This window comes from Pristis pectinata, chromosome 3 (assembly GCF_009764475.1).
Source record: "Pristis pectinata isolate sPriPec2 chromosome 3, sPriPec2.1.pri, whole genome shotgun sequence".
Lineage (NCBI taxonomy): Eukaryota > Metazoa > Chordata > Chondrichthyes > Rhinopristiformes > Pristidae > Pristis > Pristis pectinata.
Window position 1 is genome coordinate 77,175,452 of NC_067407.1, and position 20,983 is coordinate 77,196,434.

A 20,983-nucleotide genomic window follows, 5' to 3' on the forward strand; every position below is an offset into this window, starting at 1 on the left:
AAAAAACATTTGAAAGCATCATTAGCCTCCTGTGATGTGCCTGTAAATATCCTCACTTAAAACTTAATTTCTGAAAGGTATGTTTTACTGCATCAAAGCTATCATGCACGTCACTGCATCACATTTTTGCAATAGGTTCAAATTTAACATCCAATTTTTTACTTTGGCATGGTGAAGTTGTAAAAAAAATACAAATTAAAAAGTTGTTATTTAGGACAATACATTGACAATGAATTATTTTAACCAATGTTTCATTTATTCTTCCCTCTCCCCCTCCCCTTTTACCTTTCTCTCCCCACTGAGCCCCAGAAACTAACCTTGTTGATAGCATCAGGCCAGTTCTGGGTCTCCAGGCAAAAAGCTGAATGCTTAGGGTACGTAGCTCCTCCTTTGCCCTTCAAGCTCCCATCAAGAAAATTGGCAGTGTAAAACTGAATTCCTGGCTGTGTTGTCTCGACCTCCAGCAGTCTGCCACTTGGCCAATGATACACCCTGTAAACAAGTTTTCACTTTTAAGTCCTTAAGGATATTTAAAATTTATTCCCCAAACATTCTCCCAAGTTTACATGTGCCTCAAGGAGATAAGCAACCAGTAGCAGGAAGGTTGTGGCCTAGCCACCAGGAATTGAAACCTAGATAAGGTCTGGGGATAGTATGTTCTCTGTTCAATGTCATGCAGTGAATGTGGCAATTCACTGGCCTGGGAACTGAACCTTTACTCTGCCATCTGGCTGCTTGCCATATTAAAACCACTTTGCTGTTTGAGTGCAGTACCCACTGAGTACTACATTCATGGGCCATATCTCAGACATGGAACCAGGGCCTCCATGCATTCTCAAATGGATAACTACTAAAGTTTTTGTTTACTAAGCTAAAGAACAATTTATTAGCACCAGAACATGATTAGGAATGGGAATATGGCTCCTTGAGCTTAATCAATTCCCATGTCCCCTGATTCCTTGGATTTGTTTTTACACTGACTGAATGGCTTCAACACTCTGGTATACAGAATTCCAAAGGTTCACAGCCCTCTGAGTAAAGAAATTGTTCACCTCAGTCCCCATGCGCCAATCTCTAATACCATGTCTCTGCTCTGGATGCTGAAAGAGTGAACTAGAGCTTCCAAAAGTAGAGGCAGTTGGAGGGGTTTAGGAAGGAACTCAGAAGCAGATCAGAACTCAAGATCAGAATGGATGCAGGCAGCCAGTATGGGAAAGATAAGCTTGGAGGAAAAGGAAAAAAATAAAGATGAGATACAAGAGATTGCAGATGCAGGAATCTGCAGCAACAAACAAACTGCTGGAGGAACTCAGTGGATCAGGCGTCTGTCAGGGGAAAGGAATTGTTGACGTTTTGGGTTGAATCCCTGCATCAGGACTGATGCAAGGTCTCGACCTGGAAGATGAGGGTTCATATGAACACTGAGAGTGCTTGATGGGAGATAGGAATCTTGGGAAAAATATTAGTTCATAGCACGATTTCAATTAGGATGTGGCATTTCCCCACATGTACTGCCAATTTTTAATCTACGAGCAAAAATATGTTCCATTATCATGCAAGATCTTGAAATGCACAATTTGCTGCCACATTTCCTACACTGTAACAGTCACTGCACTTCAATAGAGCCATTGCCTGTATGTTACTTTGGGATGCCTGAGCTAGTGAGAGGAGGTACAAAAATGCAAGCTACTTGAATTATCCACTCTGCTCCCTTAAACCCACCAGCTGAGCTTGGAAAGGAGGGAAGGAGTAAATCATGGAAGCATTGTGAGGATGTCGATGGAAGTGCAGCAGGACCCACACACAAGGCTTGGTAAACATCACTGTTTTTGTGTTTTTGATACAATGCAAAAACAATGATTGCAATAATTTTTTTTGTCTTTCCTTCCAGTCAGTGAACTGCTGGTTTAATACGTGCCAAATTTGTTTAAAAAGTGGACAAAATTACATGTTGGCAAATGCACAAAATACACAATTATGAGTATGGATGGACAAAACAATTAGAAAATAAACTGATAATATTCTTTTGTAAGTTCAAGACTATGATAATTTTTATTACACTGGTTACCTTGCACAAGGAGATCGTTGCTTTGAGACGCTTAAACAGAAATTGTGGTCAAAGCCTTCTGTTAGCTTATTCTCAATGTGGTTTCCAAGCATTACAGGATTTCTCAGATCAAAACAAGTATTCACCACTGAGGCAATTTCACCTTTATGAACCAGAGATATGAATTAAAGTTATGCACCATCTGCTTGCCCTTTGTAATACAGAATAAAAAGCTTCTGATGAAATGTCAGTGATCGATTACAAGAATTTTGTTTCTCTTGACAAACGGTGTCCACCCTGTTCCCATGCAGTATTTTGAAGAACAGTATGCAAGTTCTCACCAGTCCAGGCCAATACTGTCTCAAAAGAAAATCACGTTGACAGATTATCTGGTTACCAATCAACAGCCATTGTAGAAGCTACATTATTCAAACTGGCTGCCATATTTCCTACGTCACAGCTGAGATTATACATAAGATGCCTTTCATTTGCTGAGGCCATGATGCTATCATAAATGAAAATCATTTAAACTTTCAAAGTAAAGCACTACACAGAACAGTACAGCACAGTATGGGCCCTTCAGCCCACGATGTTGTGCCAACCTATATAAGCCTTATCCACATTCTATCTATCCCCCTCTGTACTTCACCTCCCATAACCCTCTATTTTTCTTTCATCCATGTGCCTATCTAAGAGTCTTAAATGACCCTATTGTATCAGCCCCTACCACCACCAACCCCTCCCCCACCACTCTCTGTGTAAAAAAAATATGTCTGACATCCTTCCTGAACTTTCCTCCATGCACCTTAGACGGGTGACCTCTAATATTGGCCATTATTGCCCTGGGGAAAGGATGCTGGCTGTCCACTTTGTCTATGCTTCTCATAATCTTATATACCTGTATCAAGTCTCCTCTCATCCTCTGTCTTTCCTCATAAGATGAGTTCTCCAATTCAGGCAGCATTCCATCTAGACCCTCTCCAAAGCTTCCACATCCTTCCTATAATGTGGCGACCGGAACGGAACATAATATTCCAAGTGTGGTCTAACCAGGGTCTTATACATCTGCAACATTACCTCTCTGCTCTTGAACTCAATCACCCGGCTAATGAAGGCCAGCACACCATACACCTTTTTAACCATCCTTATCAACTTGCGCGGCAACTTTGAGGGATCTATGTAGTAGAACCCCAAGATCTCTCTGTTCCTCTACACTGCTAAGAATCCTGTCATTAACCATGTACTCTGCCTTCAAGTTAGATCTTCCAAAGTGTATCACTTGACACTTCTCCAGATTGAACTCCATCTGCTACTTCTCTGCCCAGCTCAGCATCCTGTCAATATCCCATTGCAACCTACGACAACCTTCTGTAATGTCTACTACACCACCCACCTTTGTGTCATCTGCAAACTTACCAACCCATCTTTCCACTTCTTCATCGAAGTCATTTATAAAAATCACAAAGAGCAGGGGTCCCAGAACAGACCCCTGCAGAACACCACTAGTCATTGACCTCCAGGTCAAGTACTCCCTTTCAACAACCACCCTCTGCCTTCTATTGGCAAGCCAATTCGGAATCCACTCAGCCAATTTTCCATGGATTCCCATACCTCATGACCTTCTGGATGAGCCTACCTTGGGGAACCTTGTCAAATGCCTTGCTAAAATCCCATATATACACATCCACTGCTCTACCTTCATCAATCTGTCTTGTCACTCCTCGAAAAACTATTAGGCTCGTGAGGCACAGTCCTGCCCTTCACAGCCATGTTGACTATCCCTTACAAGACTACACTATCAATGTGTTGTAGCCAGTGTTAACTGGTTAACCCCTTGAAAGGTCATCTGTATAAACTGAACTTCACTTGAGATTTTTTTTATGCTTCAATGTGATCAATTCTCATTCTTCTAAGTTCAACAGAGTATGGACAGGATCTCTTTAGTCTCTCTTATGACAATCTGCCATCTTGGGAATTAATTAAGTGAATTATTGTGTATTTCCCCAATTTTCAAGTATATTCCTCAGGTAAGGAGACCAGACCTGTACACAATGTTCCAGATGCAGTCTTACCAGGGCTCTATAGTAGGAGCAAGATGCCTCTAATCTTGTATTCAGTTGTCTTCCATGTAAAGGTCAACATACCATTTTCATTCTTAATTCATGGTGTACCTGTGCGTTATCTTTAGATGATTTGTGTACAAGGGTATTCAGACTCCTCTGAACACCAACAACTTTAAATCCCTCACCATTAAAAAAAATCACTCTGATTATGTTCCATCTGCCATGCCCTTGTCCTTTCACTTAACCAGTGGAAGTTCAACAGAAAATTCTCCCGAATCCTCTGCTATCTTCTTGCGGTCCACACTGTCACCTTGCTTTGTATTAATCCATTAAATTTGGATATATTGCACTTGATCACTTTATCCAAATTGATATGGATTGTGAACAACTGCCACCCCAGCACCAATTGCTGCAGCCCATCTGGTCACAGCCCCACACCCCAAAAATATATCTATTTAATTTCATCTTCTATGTTTCAAATAAATGTTTCAAAACCTCCAGACATGCCTCACAAAATATAGTTTCTATTCCTTAGTTCATTCTGGTAATCTACCCAATGCAGAGTCAATGAAATGAAATAATAATGAATGGAGTAGCTGAACGTGTTTGTGTTTAAGCAAAGTAACAGCCAAACTAAGACTAGGGTGGACAATTATATCTCTCCAATTAATATTTTCAAAATTCCTATTTTTCTGTCCTTTGGTAGCTCCCTATATGAAGAATGAAAGATTAACAAAGTAACATGTATATTCTTACCAGTTGGAATTGATGTCTTATCAACCGGCAGGTAGTGATCTGCTTTTATAGAAACTTCATGGTCATAGATTTTGGGGGTTCCCTAATTGAGAAGGAAGTAGGAGAAATATTGATGCTGGAAATATTACAGCTACATTCCCAACACAAGGCGCATTTCATCTCATTCTGGTGTTCAACTATCTCCACAATCTCAGCCTTCCCTTTCTCTGTAACCCTGCAGACACATGCATCTCTATAACTCTGGCCTCTGTGTATCCCTGAATTCCTTTGCCCCACAACTGGCAGCCTTCAGCCATTGAAAGCATTAAGCAGTAGAATTCTCTCCCACTCTTTTCACTCCTCTATTTCATACCCAGTAAATGATGCCTTCTTCAAAACCCACTTCTTTAACCAGGAACATCTTTTCTAATATTTCTTCATTGGTTCAATGCAAAATGTATCTGAAGCATCATTACACCAATGTCTACATTCATTGTGCTATACAAGGGCAAGTTGTTATTTTGCTCTGTCAAAGGGAAATTGGTATTGTTATCTCAGGCTTTAATTATTTACAAATTACTGGGAATACTTAATATAGAAATTAAAGTGTTTTGCCACACATAAGTAAATCTCACATTTCTAAGCTCAAAGACAAACAGTGCAAAGCTTCAGTTCCTATCTAACTGGGTTGAATTTGGCTGTGTTGTTTCCTAGCAGCACAAGAGAACAATCAGAAAGAATATATAGGCCCACGTGGTACCTAGCAATAACCTTGGCTTTATGTCAGTGCACTGGAAACAGCCTTGGAACAGTGCTGTACACAGACTAAAAGTGGAGATCAGATTGGGCAATGAGGAGAATAAAATATTATGAGCTGAGGCAAAGAAACTCAATCTGTAAAATATCCTACATTACAAAATATTTTGCACTTGATTGACCTTTTATGGTTATGAGATAACTTGCATTAGTTTCCATCATTACTTCTTAGTTGGAGAAGGGAAGTTCCCAGCACAAAATTACCATTTTTGTGCTGGGAAGTTCCCTTCTCCCCCTCATCTTAAAGATAATTAAGAGTTCTGCAGAGATCCACGCTACACGCCTCAAGGAGGGTCACTTCTGCCAGTGTGTGTGGATTTCCCACACTCACCTCTGCAGACTCGACATCAGGTTGTCCCCAGAAGACTGGAAACTGGTATTCCCAGCACACAGGAGAGCCCATCCCACAGGGTTAGTTTGGGGCCAGACTCCATTGCCTCATAAGGGAACATCCCAGATACATGGAGTTACTCTGATTGTTGGCCTGATGTACAATTCTTTTAAAGAAAATTATAAAAGAGGAGAAACTCTGTCCAGCAGGGTCAATAATCAGTGGACATAGTTGTAAGGTAACTTGCACAATTTCTGGATGGTGGGGAGAATTTTTTTTTAAAAACAATCAGTTATTATGATCTGGAGTATAGAAGATATCATAAAATATCTTACAGACAAATAAATATTTACTGACTGGTATAAACTGTTGTAAAGGGAATATGCCAGCCAAACTGGAGATAGGACTTTTCTGAGATGCATGAGACCAGTCATTTCCTACTCCCCACCAATCCTTAATCCCATGCACCAACCGTTCTTTCCCTCCTTCCCAATTCCCTCTGACACATTTGATGGTTGATAAAAGCCTAAAACTCAAGAGTATTTTTAACAATATCTCAATTTCCAGTGAATGGGAAAAGTCCGTGTCTCATCAAGTCACGGTGTCTTCCTATTGCCAAAAACAGTCCCCAACGATCAATGGCCACTGCCCCTATCATTACTTTTCCTAAATTGTAACTGCCAGGTAAAGAATGTGGGAAGGAAATTTACAACAAGGCACCAGTGTTTGTTAGGAACCTTTCTCCATCCCTCTATTGGAATTCAGACGGACTATGTATAGTGGGTAAAATTCAATGGCTTATAGGCCCCATCAAAGCACGTATACTTTCACCTTCACCCCAATCACTCCACTATTTATCACCTTTGAACCTATAAAATCAAATGATCGTACATGTCAGCTAGATTGACGTAGGAATGGTTGGTCAGGTTTACTGGTGTGGTCTTGGTAGTTTCGGCCTTGTAGTTAACAGACAGTTCTTCTCCATCCAGCACATAAGTCACCCAAGACTTTTAGCTCTCCAGGATACCCCTCTTCACCATCAGCACTATCATCGAAAACCTCACTCCATTGGTAGCACTTCAGGTGTCCAAAGGACCTACAATGAAAAATAGTAATTAAGAATGCATTCATCCTAAATTGTTAAATAGCAACCAAAATTACTAACCAAGTTAGTCGACAAACAGCTGTGAAAAGTGGAGATGGATCTAACGTAGGTGCCAGAGAAAATACAATTGGGGCACATTGCAACATGTAAAAGAGAGACTTGCATTTATAAGGATGCTTCTCTACAACTCTAGACATCCCAGGCACTTTATAACAAATGAAATACAATGAAGTATAAATCAAAACCTACAGATACTAAAAATAAACACAGAAAATGCTGGAAATAACTCTGCAGTCAGACTCCTATGTGGAAAGAGAAACAGAGGTTAATGTTTGAAGTTAAATGTTAACTCCGTTTCTCTTCCACAGGTGCTGCCTAACATAGCCATAGAATCGCTACAGCATGAAGACAGGCCATTTTGGCCCAAACTCGTCCACGCCGACCAGTGGGCAACCTTCTGTATTAATTCCATCTCCCAGTACTTTGTCCATAGTCCTCTATGCCTAAGAATTCAAGTACTCATCTATACATTTCTTAAATGAAGTCAGTGACCCAGCTTCCACCACACTCTCAGGCAGTGCATTCCAGGTACTTACCACTCTCTGGGTGAAGAAGGCCCCCCCCCCAGATCCCCTCTAAATCTCTTCCCCCTTACCCTAAATCTAGTTTTGTCAACCTCTGATTTGAGGAAAGATCTACCTTATGTAGACCACTCAATTTTATATACCTCAATAATATACCTGCTCCGGCGAGAACAGAGCTAGCTCTCCAGTCTCTCCTCAGAACTGAACTCCATCCCAGGCAACATTCTGGTGAATCTCCTCTGCACCCTCTTCACCGTCCTAATTTCCTTCTTATAGTGTGGTGACCAGAACTGCACACAGTACTCCAGTTGAGGGTCTGATCAATGTTTTATAAAGTTGAGGCATAACCTCCCTACTTCTGCATTCACTGCCCTGACTAATGAAGGCCAGTATCCCATTTGTCTTCCTGACCACTGTGTTTGCCACCTTCAAGGATCTATGGACTTGTACTCCAAGTTCCCTCTGTTCCTCACCACTCCCTAATATCCTACCATTCACGGTGTATGTCCTAACCTCATTAGTACTCCCCAAAATACATTACCTCACATTTGTCTGGATTAAACTCCATTGCCATTTTTCAGCTCATTTCACCAACATATCGATACCTCACTGCAGCCAATAACTATCTTCCACACTATCAACAACCTGCCAATCTTCGTGACATCAAATTACTGATGCGAACTTGCTGATCATGCCTCCCACATCCACATCATTCACAGCTATTACAAACAGCAAAAGTCCCAGCAACGCTCCTCATGGGATGCTACTAGTCAGAGGCATCCAATCACAAAAACAACCTTCTACCGTCACACTCTCTCTTCTATTGCCAAGCCAATTTTGATTCCAGTTTGATAACTTGACTTGGATTCCATCAGGCCTAACTTACTGAGCATTTCCATCATTTTCTGTTTTAATTGCACTAATGAAGTGTAGTGGCTGTTGTAGGAAATATGAAGCAAAGTATACTGATTCTACGATTCTATAAAATCTGTACAGTAAAGCATTGCTAATCAGCAATGTTGATAATAACCCAAAATAGACAGAAATGCTGGACATACTCAGCAGATCAGGCACCATCTGTGGAGAGAGAGAAACAGAGTAAACATTTTGGGTCAATAACCTTTCATCAGAACCTGTCACTCTGACCTGAAATTGTTAACTCTCTTTCTCTCTCCACAGATGCTGCCTGACTTACCAAGTATTTCTAGCATTTCCTGTTTTCTTCCCCCCCAGATTTTCAGCATCTGCAGTTCTTTGTTTTTCAAACCTGGATTAGGGATATTAGTTGAGGGATAAATATACCTGGACACCAGAGAGGATTCATTGGTTCTCTTCATAATACCATCATGGTATTGTTCACATCCACGTAAGAGTTTAGCATTTCACTTGAAAGATCATGCTGTCAAACATTGCAGCATTCCCTCAATAATGCACTGGAATTCAGCCCAGGTTTTGTGGGATTTGAACCCACAACCTTTGAAATTTAGAGGCAAAAGTGCTGCTAACATCCCAATTTTGGAATTGCCTAGCACAATCTACTGACCACTTGTTACTGCAGCACAACAAACAGCCATCAATACTGTAAGTGGGTACCTGACTTCAGTTTGAATAACATTGTGATTCAAGTACAAATTGCTTTGCTGTATTTTTTGTTCCCAACCTCTGGATTCCTAAGAAGCAACATGTCCTATAAAGAAGTATCTTTCCAGGATACTGTACAGATACTTCTTAAAGTCACATTGTACAAGAGAATATGCAATTTGTTTCTAGACAGTTCTCAATGCAAACTCAACCACACACAAACACATAAACACACACAAATCAAGAACTTGCACTTGCAGAGGCTTTAAGACAATAAAAGTTTCCCAGGTGCTTCAAAGGAAAAAAATCTGATGCAGAGAAGAGACAGGTGACCAACTGTTTGGTCAAATAGGCAAGTTTTCAGGTGCATCTTAAATGTAAAATCCAGTGGCAGAAAACCAGTGGTTATGAAAGAAGCAAGGAACAGCAGTGCTTTAAAAACTGTAGCAGCAAATTATTCCTAATTACAGAAGCACATGGGCCATCTGTCAAAGAAGCAAAGATTTTTGCCTGAATAAAATTTGTTAATCTGCAGTAAAAAAGAGAGCTCCTATTGTTGGCTGTTTATTACGTGCTAAGCAACCTCCCACAGGCTTCAATAATTTGCATTAATCAGACAGCTTTAGAGCAGAGAAAACATCACAAGGCCCTTCACAAAGGTTTAACCTGGCAAAAATGGATCCCAATTTAAAACTGGAGTTATTGGAAAGGGTTATCCAAATTTAGTCAAGGAGGTGGATTTTAAGGAAGATCTTAAAGAGGAGCTGGACAGGTTCAGAGTGAATTCCAGAGCTTATGATGAGTTGAGTGAAGGCACAAGCTACCAATGTGGGCGAAGGGAGGGGGGGCAGAATTAAAGGATCACTTAGGAGGGTTGCAACCTTGAGGAAGTTAAGAGTTAGGAAGGACCATGGGTCCAAAAGGCATTGAACACCAGGCTCAGACTTAGAAATTTGGAAGGATTAGGAGACTGGAAACCAGGAACGTCAACAAGGACATGGGCGATGGACCAGCATGAACTGGCGTGGGTTAAGATTTGTGCGGAAGAACAGCTGGAACATCCTAGGTGATGGCCGTGGGAGGCCTGACTGCTGATTCTGCTCTCAGCATTCACCAAGTGAATCAGTACTCTGATGCAAGCTGGAGAAGGATCCATGCCTTAGGTGGATGGCCACAAGAAGCAATACGTGGTTTTAAAATGACAGGTAATTCAAAATATCAATATCTAAACAATGCTTTCAGAGGCCCTTTACTCTGTTTAAAAGATTAAATGTAAATAGCAACCATTCTCTCCACAAAGCACAACACACTAGAGGCATTAAAGTTTTGGGGCAGCTACATTGAACAACATCTCACCACAGATCAGAAATCCAATTCTCACTGGGAATGACTCTGTTTCCAGCAAATAGGAAATTGCACTGACAAAGGCAAGGGGCCCAAATCCATGCAAACTTGCAGGGAGACAAAGATCCAGTGAGGTGATCTCCTTCAGACACAAGTCAATTAAATATTCTGGGAAGCAGAATGTAACTGCAGAGTCACCACAAGATCTGCATCCCTATCAGGTGATGTAGGCATCATCTTGCCCCTTCAATAGGTGGCTCCTGGAGCTCAGAAGATAGAGGGTTACTTTGGGAACTTGAGCACAAAAGCTAGGCCAGTGCTTTCAGTGAAGCACTGAAACAGAGTTGTACAGTTAAGGTGTTGTCATTCAAATGAGGACAATAAATAATAGGCTTCTGCTTTCTTCAGTTGGGTGTAGAAGTCCCAGCTCACTGTATGAAGAAGTATTAGGATAATATCAAGGATACTGTACTAGAAAGTTCAGTAAATGAGCCTAGATGGGTTGATTTGAGGAACAGAAAGGGACAATCACATTGATATGAGAAAACCACAGGCCCCACAAGAGTCAACAGGAGTCCGTCAGGCAAATTTTGATGAAGTCCAAAAAAAAACATGATAGTTGATCATTTCAACCACACCAACATAAAGTGGGACAGATCAAAGTAAAGGATATAGAAGGAGCAGAATTCTTGAAATTCAGTCAAGAGAACTTTTTAAAAAAATCAGCATATAGTAAGACCAGAGTGGTACTAGACTTGGCTATGGTAAATGAACCTGGAAAAGTGGAACAGGGAAGCAGTGGGAGAGCAAATTGTGGGCAGCAACCATGGTTCAGTTAGATGTAGCATTGTCATGGAAAAGAACAAAGGTAGACTCCAAATAAGCATTACTAGAGTGAAGGCCAACTTTACTCGGCTGAGAAATGATTTGGCAGAAATCAGTGTCATTGCAATGACACTGAGTTCTGCCAAATTGTTTCTATTCCAACAAACTTATTCCCATTAAAAGAAAAATGGGGAGCTCCCAGTTTTAGATTCCTATGGATGTTGAACATCAGGCACAAAGAAAGGAAACTCAAAACAAATGGTGCAAACTCAACCTTGCAGGAAGCGTGCAGGAGTGAAATTAAAAAGCAAATTAGGAACACAATAAGGGTGCACAAAAAAGCAACAAAATCAGGTGTTTACATGAACATGTGAAGGTAAAAAAAGTTAGAAAGGGTGGACTCTGAAAGACCAAGGCAGCAGCTTGATTATGGAGGTGAAGACGCATGTATAGTTTTGAATGAATATTTTGCATCTGTCTTTACAGGTGAGGGGATGATAAAGGCATTGATATTGATGAAGGAATGTGATGTTTTGGAAATGATAGACAAAGAACAAGATACAGTATATCAGAGTGGTCAGCAAGTTTAAAAGTGGGTAAGTTGTGAAGCTCAGATAAAATGTATCCTAGACTCATGAAAGAAGAGGAAATAGCACAGGTTCTGACTTAATTATACTGTGCTGTTTGACTATAGGTGTAATGTTTTCGGAATAGAAGGTTGCTGGTGCAGCACTGTTGTTTAAAAAGAAAGGAATAGACTGAATAACAACAGGCCAGTCAGTCTGACATTGGCAGTAGGAAAATTGCTGAGAAAAACTCTGAGGAAGGGCATGTATCAGCAGTAAGACAGAGACAGGGACCATCAGCATGGTGGTCATGTCTGGTGAATTTAGTTGAATCTTTGAGGAGGTAACAATGAGCATCAATAAAGATAGGGCATTTGATGGTGTTTATGCAGGGCATTTGAGGAAGTCTCACATGGTAGATCGATCAAGGAAGTAAGATGTATCTGAGAGAAAGTGGAAGGTGACTTAAAAAACTGGCTGGAGAAAGCAAAGGTTAATGGTTGTTGAGAATTTTAGCGATTGGAGGGCTGCATGTATTGGAATTCTGTAGGGCCCTTCACTTTTTGTGATACATATAAATGATTCAGCTTTAAATTGTAATTATGAAGCTTGTCGATGGTCGCAAAGTTATCAGGGTGTTGATGGAAGTAAGTTCTAGGCTACCAATGAACTGTTAAGTGAGGATAAAAGCAACAGCAGAATTCAGTCTGGAGAAATGCGTGGTAATGCATTTCGGCAGGGCAAACAAGACAAGGGAATCACGATAAATGGTAGGATACTGAGAAGTGCAAAGGAACAGGGGATCTTGGAGTATCATGTCCACAAATCATTCAAAGTAGCAGATCAGAAAGATAAAGTGGTCATAAAGCACAGGGGATACTTTATTTTATTGACCGAGGCAAAGTATACAAGAACACAGAAGTCATGCTAGAACAATATAAAAATAGTTAAGCCACAGCTGAAGTGCTGTGCACATTCTGGTCACCTTACAATAGGAAGAATATAATAGCATAAGGGAGAGTGCAGAGAGTACTTACACGGATGTTACTACGGTAGGAGAATTATAGCGCCGAAAGCGTGGCGACACTTGCGGACTGCCCCCAGTACACTACGCAAAAGATGCATTCACTGTATGTTTCGATGTACATATGACTAATAAAATATCTTACCTTATAGTTATGGAGAGAGACTGTCCCAGCTGGGCTTGTTTCCTTTGGAACAAAGGAGGTGGGGAGGATATTTAATGGTATAAAAGTATGAGGGGGCCTAGGCAGTGTAATCAGTGAGAACCTATTTCCCTTAGCTGAGGAGCAATAACTAGGAAGCATGGATTTAAATTAATTGGTGGTAGGATTAAAGGAAAGCTGATGATAAGTATTACATTCAACAGGGACTGGGATACTAGAACTTTCTGACTGAATAAGGTGGTAGAGGCAGAAACTCTCACCACATTTTAAAAGCACCCTGGATGAAGATCCAAAGAGCCGTAAATTATGGGCTGAGGACCAAGAGCTGGGAGATGGGATTAACCTGGTGTCCATTACGACAGGCCAAATGCCTTCTTGTGCTCTGAAAATTTCCATGGATATATGATATTCATCCCTCAACTAACATCATGAAAGAACAGATCTGATTATCTCAGCCTTCTTTGAGGGAGCTTATTATGCACAAATTAGCTGCTGTGTTCCTGACATTAATCAGTGACTACTGCTTTAAAACCATTTAATTGGCCATAATGTGTTCAGGGTGCCTTCATGCTGTGGAAGTGGCCACACAATGAAGGGAAGTTTTTATTTTGCATTGCAATCTATTTTTTTGCAATGCAACGTAACACAATTTTGAAAATGAAATCTGCCAACATGTGCAAATCTGTTTGCAAAGGGGCGGAAAGCACTTGGGTGCTTTATCTTCAACATCTTGCATTTCCAGTGCAATGCTGTTTATTGTCTGTGGTGAATGATGTGATATCTGACACAAATCTACTGAGCAACAGCCACAGTGTCAATGTGCAAGATTCTCCATGCTACTTGAAGCACCCGGGGCACACACAAAAGCGGTCCTATATTCCAACAGTCTATGTTTTTCAACAGAAACTTACTTTCAACTTTCACTTTGTGGAGTTGCAATATCTGTTTAATGACCAAAAAGTCAGATTTTTTTTTCTGTATCTGTGCAAATCTTGGGTTTCACAAGACAGATACAAGATTTTGAGCAGTGTTTTCTTGTGTAAACTCTCGCCTGATTTCTTGTGTACTCTCGCCTGATTTTTTTTTGACTAGACAACTGTTTCTGACCAAATCGAGTCTGCAGACCCAGTATTCCCACAGCTGGTGATTAGCGCAGAAGTATGGAGAGAGGAGTAGGCCATTCAACTCTTCAAGTTTGCTTCAGCAAGCAACTGGTTTCTGATTGATCTAAAACAGTTCACATCTCCAGATTCTTATCCAAAGGTTCAATGTTTATGCCAGACAATGGATGTAGCAATTTACTGTCTGACCTGGCTAACCACAAAGCACTTTCAGGCTTTCTCTGAAAAATCTATACAGGCCATCCCCAGGTTACGAATGCCCGACTTATGGACACCCCTACATACAGAGGAGCTCCCACAATGTTAAATTGAGAAGTCCAACACATGTACATATATTCATTCCTATGGACGGCAGAACTAGTTTCCTTTCTTTATAGTTATAGAGCGCTACAGGACAGAAACAGGCCCTTCGGCACATCCAGTCCACACCGGCCTGGTTTTCTGCCTAGTCCCATCTAATGCACCCAGACCATGGCCCTCCCACACCTCTCTCATCCATGCACCTATTCAAACTTTGCTTAAGTGTTACAGCTGAACCTGCATCTACCACTTCTGTTGGCAGCTCATTCCACACTTGCATCACCCTCCGAGTGAAGTAGTTCCCCCTCAGATTCCCCTTAACTATTTCACCTTTCACCCTAAACCTATGACCTCTAGTTCTAGTCTCACCCAACCTGAGGGGAAAGAGCCTGCATGCATTCACCTTATCTATACCCCTCATAATTTTGTATACTTCTACAAGATCTCCCCTCATGACTCAATCCGAGACATCTCTGACCCTGGCACCTGGGAGGCAACGTACTATCTAAGAGTCCCGTTCTCGCCCACAGAACCTCCTGTTTGTTCCCCTAACCAATGAATCCCCTATCACTACCACTTGTCTCTTCTCCCCCTTTCCCTTCTGAGCCAAACAGCCAGACTCAGTGCCCGAGACCTGACCACTGTGGCTTTCCCCGGTAGGTCCCCCCACTAATTAAAACAATATACTTGTTATTGAGGGGAACGGCCACAAGTGTACCTTGCATTGACTGCCTTTTCCCTTTCTCTCTCCTGACGGTCACCCAGCTACCTGCCTCCTGCAACTTAGATGTGACTGCTTCCCTGTAACTCCTGTCTATCAACCCCTCAGTCTCCTGAATGATCCAAAGGTCATCCAGCTCCAGTTCCCTAACAAGGTCTGTAAGGAGCTGCAGCCGGATGCACTTCTCGCAGGTGTGGTCATCAGGGGATACGGAAGGTCTCCCTGACTTCCCACACCATGCAAGAGGAGCACACCACTGCACTGGGTGTCATAATTGCCAGGTTTATCCTTCACCCTCTTTTTCATCAGAGATATAATTTTGCAGTTCTCCAGCACCAACCCTTTATCTGAGGAGGACTGTTAAGAGAGGGAAAGCCACCATTCTTATCTTATTTGGCCTGTACACAGCAGATCCATTGAAATCAATCAACTCTTAACTGCCCTCTAATGGTCTGGCAAGCCACTCAGTTCAAAGGGAAATAGGGCTGAGCAATAAAACACTGACCTAGCCTGAATCACCCACATCCTGTGAATGATAAAAAACATCTTCCTGTCAGCATTTGCTTACCACATCCCCTGTCAATTCATTAAAATCAGTTTCTCCTGTTAAGTGCTTTATTCCAGTTTGATCATCATTATTCTCCATAATAATCTAATATTTCAATGCAGTGTCTTGACCTAAAACGTTGACCATCTATTTACCTCCACTGATGCTCCCTGACCTGCTAAGTTCCTCCAGCAGTTTGTTTTTTTGCACTAAAATCAAGTCATTCCCCAGGAGTATATCCTCCTGGTTAAGCATGAAAGGTCAGAGATCAAGAAAATTCTCCTGAACACATTTTAGAAAGTGCTACAGAAGCAAAATACTGGATGTCTGAAATCTGAAATAAAAACCGTTGCTGGAAATATTCATCAGGTCAGGAAGCACCTGTGGAGAGAGATCCTTATCTTTAGTCATTTCTACCACTATTCTAATGTACCTCTGCCCAGCCTCAGATATATTGTCTGAGGCAAGGACCCGATCACTCTCCAGATGCTGCCTCTGCTGCTGAGTATTCTGCTTTCATCTCTGAACTTACCTCCTCTTCATTCACTATCCCATTCGATAATTAGCAATTTAAAGCCTCTCTTTATCTTTACTCTCAATAATTTCCACTACATCTGCTATTTCCTTTGTAGTACTGGAGCTGCTCTGGTGTTTCTCAACGCAACCACAACAGATTGCCCTTTGATCCCAGGCACCTTTCCAGCCCAACACACAACTCTACTGCACCATAACCTCTCTTCGACCCCTCCACTTTTTCCATGCTGTGCATTTGACAATCAATACTGGATAAACAGAAATATTCTCCAACTAACTGTCTGAAAGACCCACACTGTCCTAATATCCCTGCCACAAACTAAGTTCTCTAGCCACATATTCCATCCCTCTGCCTGGCAATTCCCTGAGGTGAACCAAACCTTGTTGTCATATATGAACCCAAAATAATATGCCGACCCCATATCCTTTCCATCACAAGAAAACCTCCTTCCACCTTCAGAACAACACCCTACTCCACACCTCTTCTGTTAACTACTGCTGAAATCCTCACCCATGCCTGTTACCTCACTCAACTACATCGGCCTTCTTATTACCTCAATTCTACAAATCACATCCTTGTTTAAAGTTCCTTCATGACTTTGTCCCACCCTCTTTCCCAACATAAAGCCCTCTGAGATCTGTGCTTCTTCACTTCTTGCTTCTCATTTTAATCGCTACACATTTGGGAGCCAAACATTTGGCTGCTTAGACCCCAAGTTCTGTAATTCCATCCCTAGATCTCTCTGCCTCTCTCATCTCCTATAAACCACATTTCTTGTTAAAAAAATTATGTTTTTGGTTACCTGTCCTGATATGGTCTTAGCAGAAAAAAATTACATCAGGATGTATAACGTTCCTGTGAAACATCTTGGGATATTGTAATTGGTTACAGGCCATTTCTAAATACACATCATTGTTTCTGTTGCTGTTTTTCCACTTCACTGAATGTCCCTTGATATCTTGGTCAACAAAACATCTGTCAGTACCACTAATGAAATCTTCTATGAACACACACAGTTTCTATCCTTTTGGAGATACAAGTACAGATTTTATTACCCAACAGTGGAAAAATGCTTCTCAATTCCACTCCCATCTGATCCAGCTCCAAATTTTGAGATCATCTAAACATTTAACAGAAGTTTAGATGTCTGATTAAAGAAATGGATATTAGGACACATTGAGCACATGAAATGGCCACTTCTGCTTACCTGAGAGGTAACAATCATGACGGACTGATTAGGCTGAATTACCCACTACTTTTCAGCGGGAATTTAGCAATTCCCACCACTACATATCTAACTCCAGAGGTTTAAGTTCAAATTTTGGGCTGGAGGAGACTTCTGACGATTATGATACAGATTTCTCAGATACATTACAAGGTGGTATCAAGATTACTGCATATTTGCTGTCAACAATGTTCCTTCAGTGTCAAAATGCATTCTGATCTAGCTTGCTCAGAAGTTAATGCAGGTAGGTGTGGTGTCAACTGACTGGATTTATAAATGTAACCTTTCAGAGTGACTCAAAGCCACACGTACTGTGGCCCTGACATTTCTATTATTTGCTACCATGTTGAATATTTTAAAATGACTCCAGGAATAGGTTCTCATAAAGTACTGATATAAAGACAAGCCAACGTTTCTCCCTTCTTGTTGTCACGTAACCCTATATATGCACCCACATACTTTCTGAACTGCAAATAAAGGTGGTGATGTTTTGGGGAGAGGGGGGTTACAGTCTTCTGCAAACACTTGCAGAGCATTTACTCAAAGTATAGGTGACGGGAAGGTGCAGGAGGTTTCACAGTATAGCTTGCCTGATTACTTATTAAGACATAGAAGGCCTTTTCAACCCATCACGTCCATTCTGGCTTCCAACAGAGTAAATCTATCAGTCCCTTTTCTCCTCCCCTTACTTGCCTGTATTCCTGCAACTTATTCTCTCACATACCCTACAACTCCCCTTTGACTACTTGACAGTGAGGATTAGTTTATAGTAGCCAATTAACCTGCCAGCTCACAGTTGGGATTATGGGAGGAAACTGGAGCACCTGGCATAAACCAGTCGTGGGGAGAAAGTACAAACTCCACACATACAGCAGAGATCAGAATTAAACCAGAATCCCTGGAGCAGTGAAGCAGCAGCCTGGATAGGTCCAAAATGCTAAATTTATTGGCCATGTTCTCAGTCTGTGGTCAGTGTGCACTTGTTCTTCTACTTTAACCCGTGTGTCTGAAAATTCACCTTCACCCACCAATCTCCACATACATTGGAGTGTCCTTCATCATCTCCATTTCTGACAATGTGATACCACAATCACATCCTCATTCTCCTTCTCCTTTGACCTTTAAGAGGGGACTGTTCTCTCTGTGATCCCCGATGCTCCTCCTCAATTACCTCCAAGAACCACTGTGCTTCTATGGTATTTTCCAATGTGAGCACAGGAAATACATCCTGTTTTATACTTCAAAAGGAAAAAGGCAAATTAGTTGTAATGCACTTATACATGTCCCACAATTGTGTGAAAAGCCATGTATTAATACAAGACTTTTCATTGATTATAGCAACACCCTATATTGCTCATCCCAAAACAAAACTTTCCTCTCACTGGGAACATCATTTGTGCAATTCCTCTCCAAGTTACAAACCATCCAAACATGGAAAGGTAATGACATTTTTTCATCATCGCTAGGTCTAAATCCAGGAACTCCATACCCCACAGCTCTGTGGGCATTTGGGTTCACTACAAGGTCCGCAGCAGTTCAAGCAGCAGCTTACCACCTTCTGAAGGGCAATTAGGAATGGGCAATAAATGCTTGCCCAGCCAGCGATACCCAAATCAGACATAATTCTTTTAGAAAAATGCCTTGTTTTCACTTATATTTTTTCTCACTTTACTCTCTACCTTTATCTTCAGGTTTGTTTTTTCAGTTAAGATTGTAAGGCACTCAGCAGGTGTAGACACGTCAAGCCTGCTGAAAAAATGCTCTTTGTTCTTTCATCCTCAAACTGGTTTGGAGATGCTAAGCCAAGCATGATTGACAGTAAAGAATGCTGAAGTTTATCCTTGCATTTCTGGATGATCTTAGAATTAATTCGGTGAATGTGAACCCACAAGCTCCAGTCACTTGTCACTTTAATTCCCTGTCCTCAGTCTCCCACACTGTTCCAATTCAAATCAACTGGCACACTGTAGCCTTCTAGGCAAGTTCAGGACTACTCGTGCTTTATGTGATCTAGTCAGATGTGGTGACGAAAGGCTGAACAAGTTATTCAACATTTCCATTCAAATCTGTGTTTCTCAGATATCAGGGAGCGAAGATGAGGACTGTATCATGGGGAGAACCCAGCGGGAGAGAAATTATGGCTTTAGCATCAAATGTAGGGATGATGGTGATATTGAGCAGGAGGAGGAGAAATGATGTGATAAATAGAAAGCCAAAGGCTAGATTGTTGGGATTATGGAAGTGCAGTGCAAGTCCATGTTCAAAACCCCTACTGCTATCTCTGTCCCCACTCAACCCATCAGCTCATAAAACTACAGGTCTCCGTTATCTCCTGCCGTCTTGTGTTCATTTAAGGGAAGCACCTGCCCTATTGAAATGCAAATCCAAAGGGAAAATATATTAAATCACTTAGGTTATTGAATTGCTGGAGAGATCTAGGACATTAATGGGACTGAAACTTGTGGACCTTAGGGAACTCTGTTTACTTTTAATGAGCACAGCAAGCAAATTAACTGTTTGCCAGGATATTGTTCATCTTTCCTCAGTATCAGGCATAGTTCAGTTTGTTGACACATGAGACTGCAGATGCTGTAATGTGGAGCAAAAAAAACAAACTGCATTTAAGGTGAGAAGGGGTAAGTTCAAAGGAGATGTGCAGGGCAAGTTTTATTTTACAAAGAGTGGTGGGTGCCTGGAATGCACTGCCAGGGGTGGTGGTGGAAGCAAATACGATAGAGGCATTTAAGAGGCTCTTAGAAAGGCACATAAATATGCAGAGAATGGAGGGATATGGTGTAGTATGAAAGGCCATGGGGTCAGGTGACAGTGACAACACTACTGACCCCCATGATCGGATTGATACCATTATCTATTAGTCGGAAGCTACACCACTGTCAATCAAGGTTTGGCTCCATCCATTAGGTAAACACCTTCGTCTTGCTGGACCACTCGGATTGGTCTGTGCGAGCACCTTTGTTCCTGGGGCACATCTACTATTGGCCAGTTTAAAACACCTTTGTCCTTGCTGGGCTACCCAGCCCCCCAGCAGCATAAAAGTGCTGCATGTTTGGTTTTCTATCTCTTTTCTGTCTCCGAGGATGTTGAGGTAAGCTGTGCACTACTTCAGGGCAGTTAAGGACTCCCGAGACCAAAGAGCCAATGTTTGTCCCAGAATCAGGGTGTCCAAACATTGTATTGTTTATTCCTTGATAATTTGTTCCCAGTTATTGTGTGTGTGTACTCACCCTCTGTCACGATTTCCCTCCACATTCGTGATCCCTGCTTGAGAGTGTGTGAGTGTGCATCTGTTCCCAATTCAATTCTGTCCCCACGTTTGTCTTTGTTAATAA

At 41.5% G+C, this 20,983-nt stretch overlaps 1 protein-coding gene across 1 annotated transcript in view; it reads right to left on the reverse strand.

Annotated features, from left to right (window-relative positions):
- Window positions 1–20,983, reverse strand: part of galm (galactose mutarotase) — a 33,059-nt gene that overhangs the window by 597 nt on the left and 11,479 nt on the right. The window contains 7 exon segments of the mRNA XM_052011215.1: window positions 318–492; window positions 2,069–2,210; window positions 4,867–4,948; window positions 6,609–6,669; window positions 6,884–6,996; window positions 6,998–7,064; window positions 7,066–7,088. Coding sequence (XP_051867175.1) covers window positions 318–492; window positions 2,069–2,210; window positions 4,867–4,948; window positions 6,609–6,669; window positions 6,884–6,996; window positions 6,998–7,064; window positions 7,066–7,088 — 663 coding nt within the window.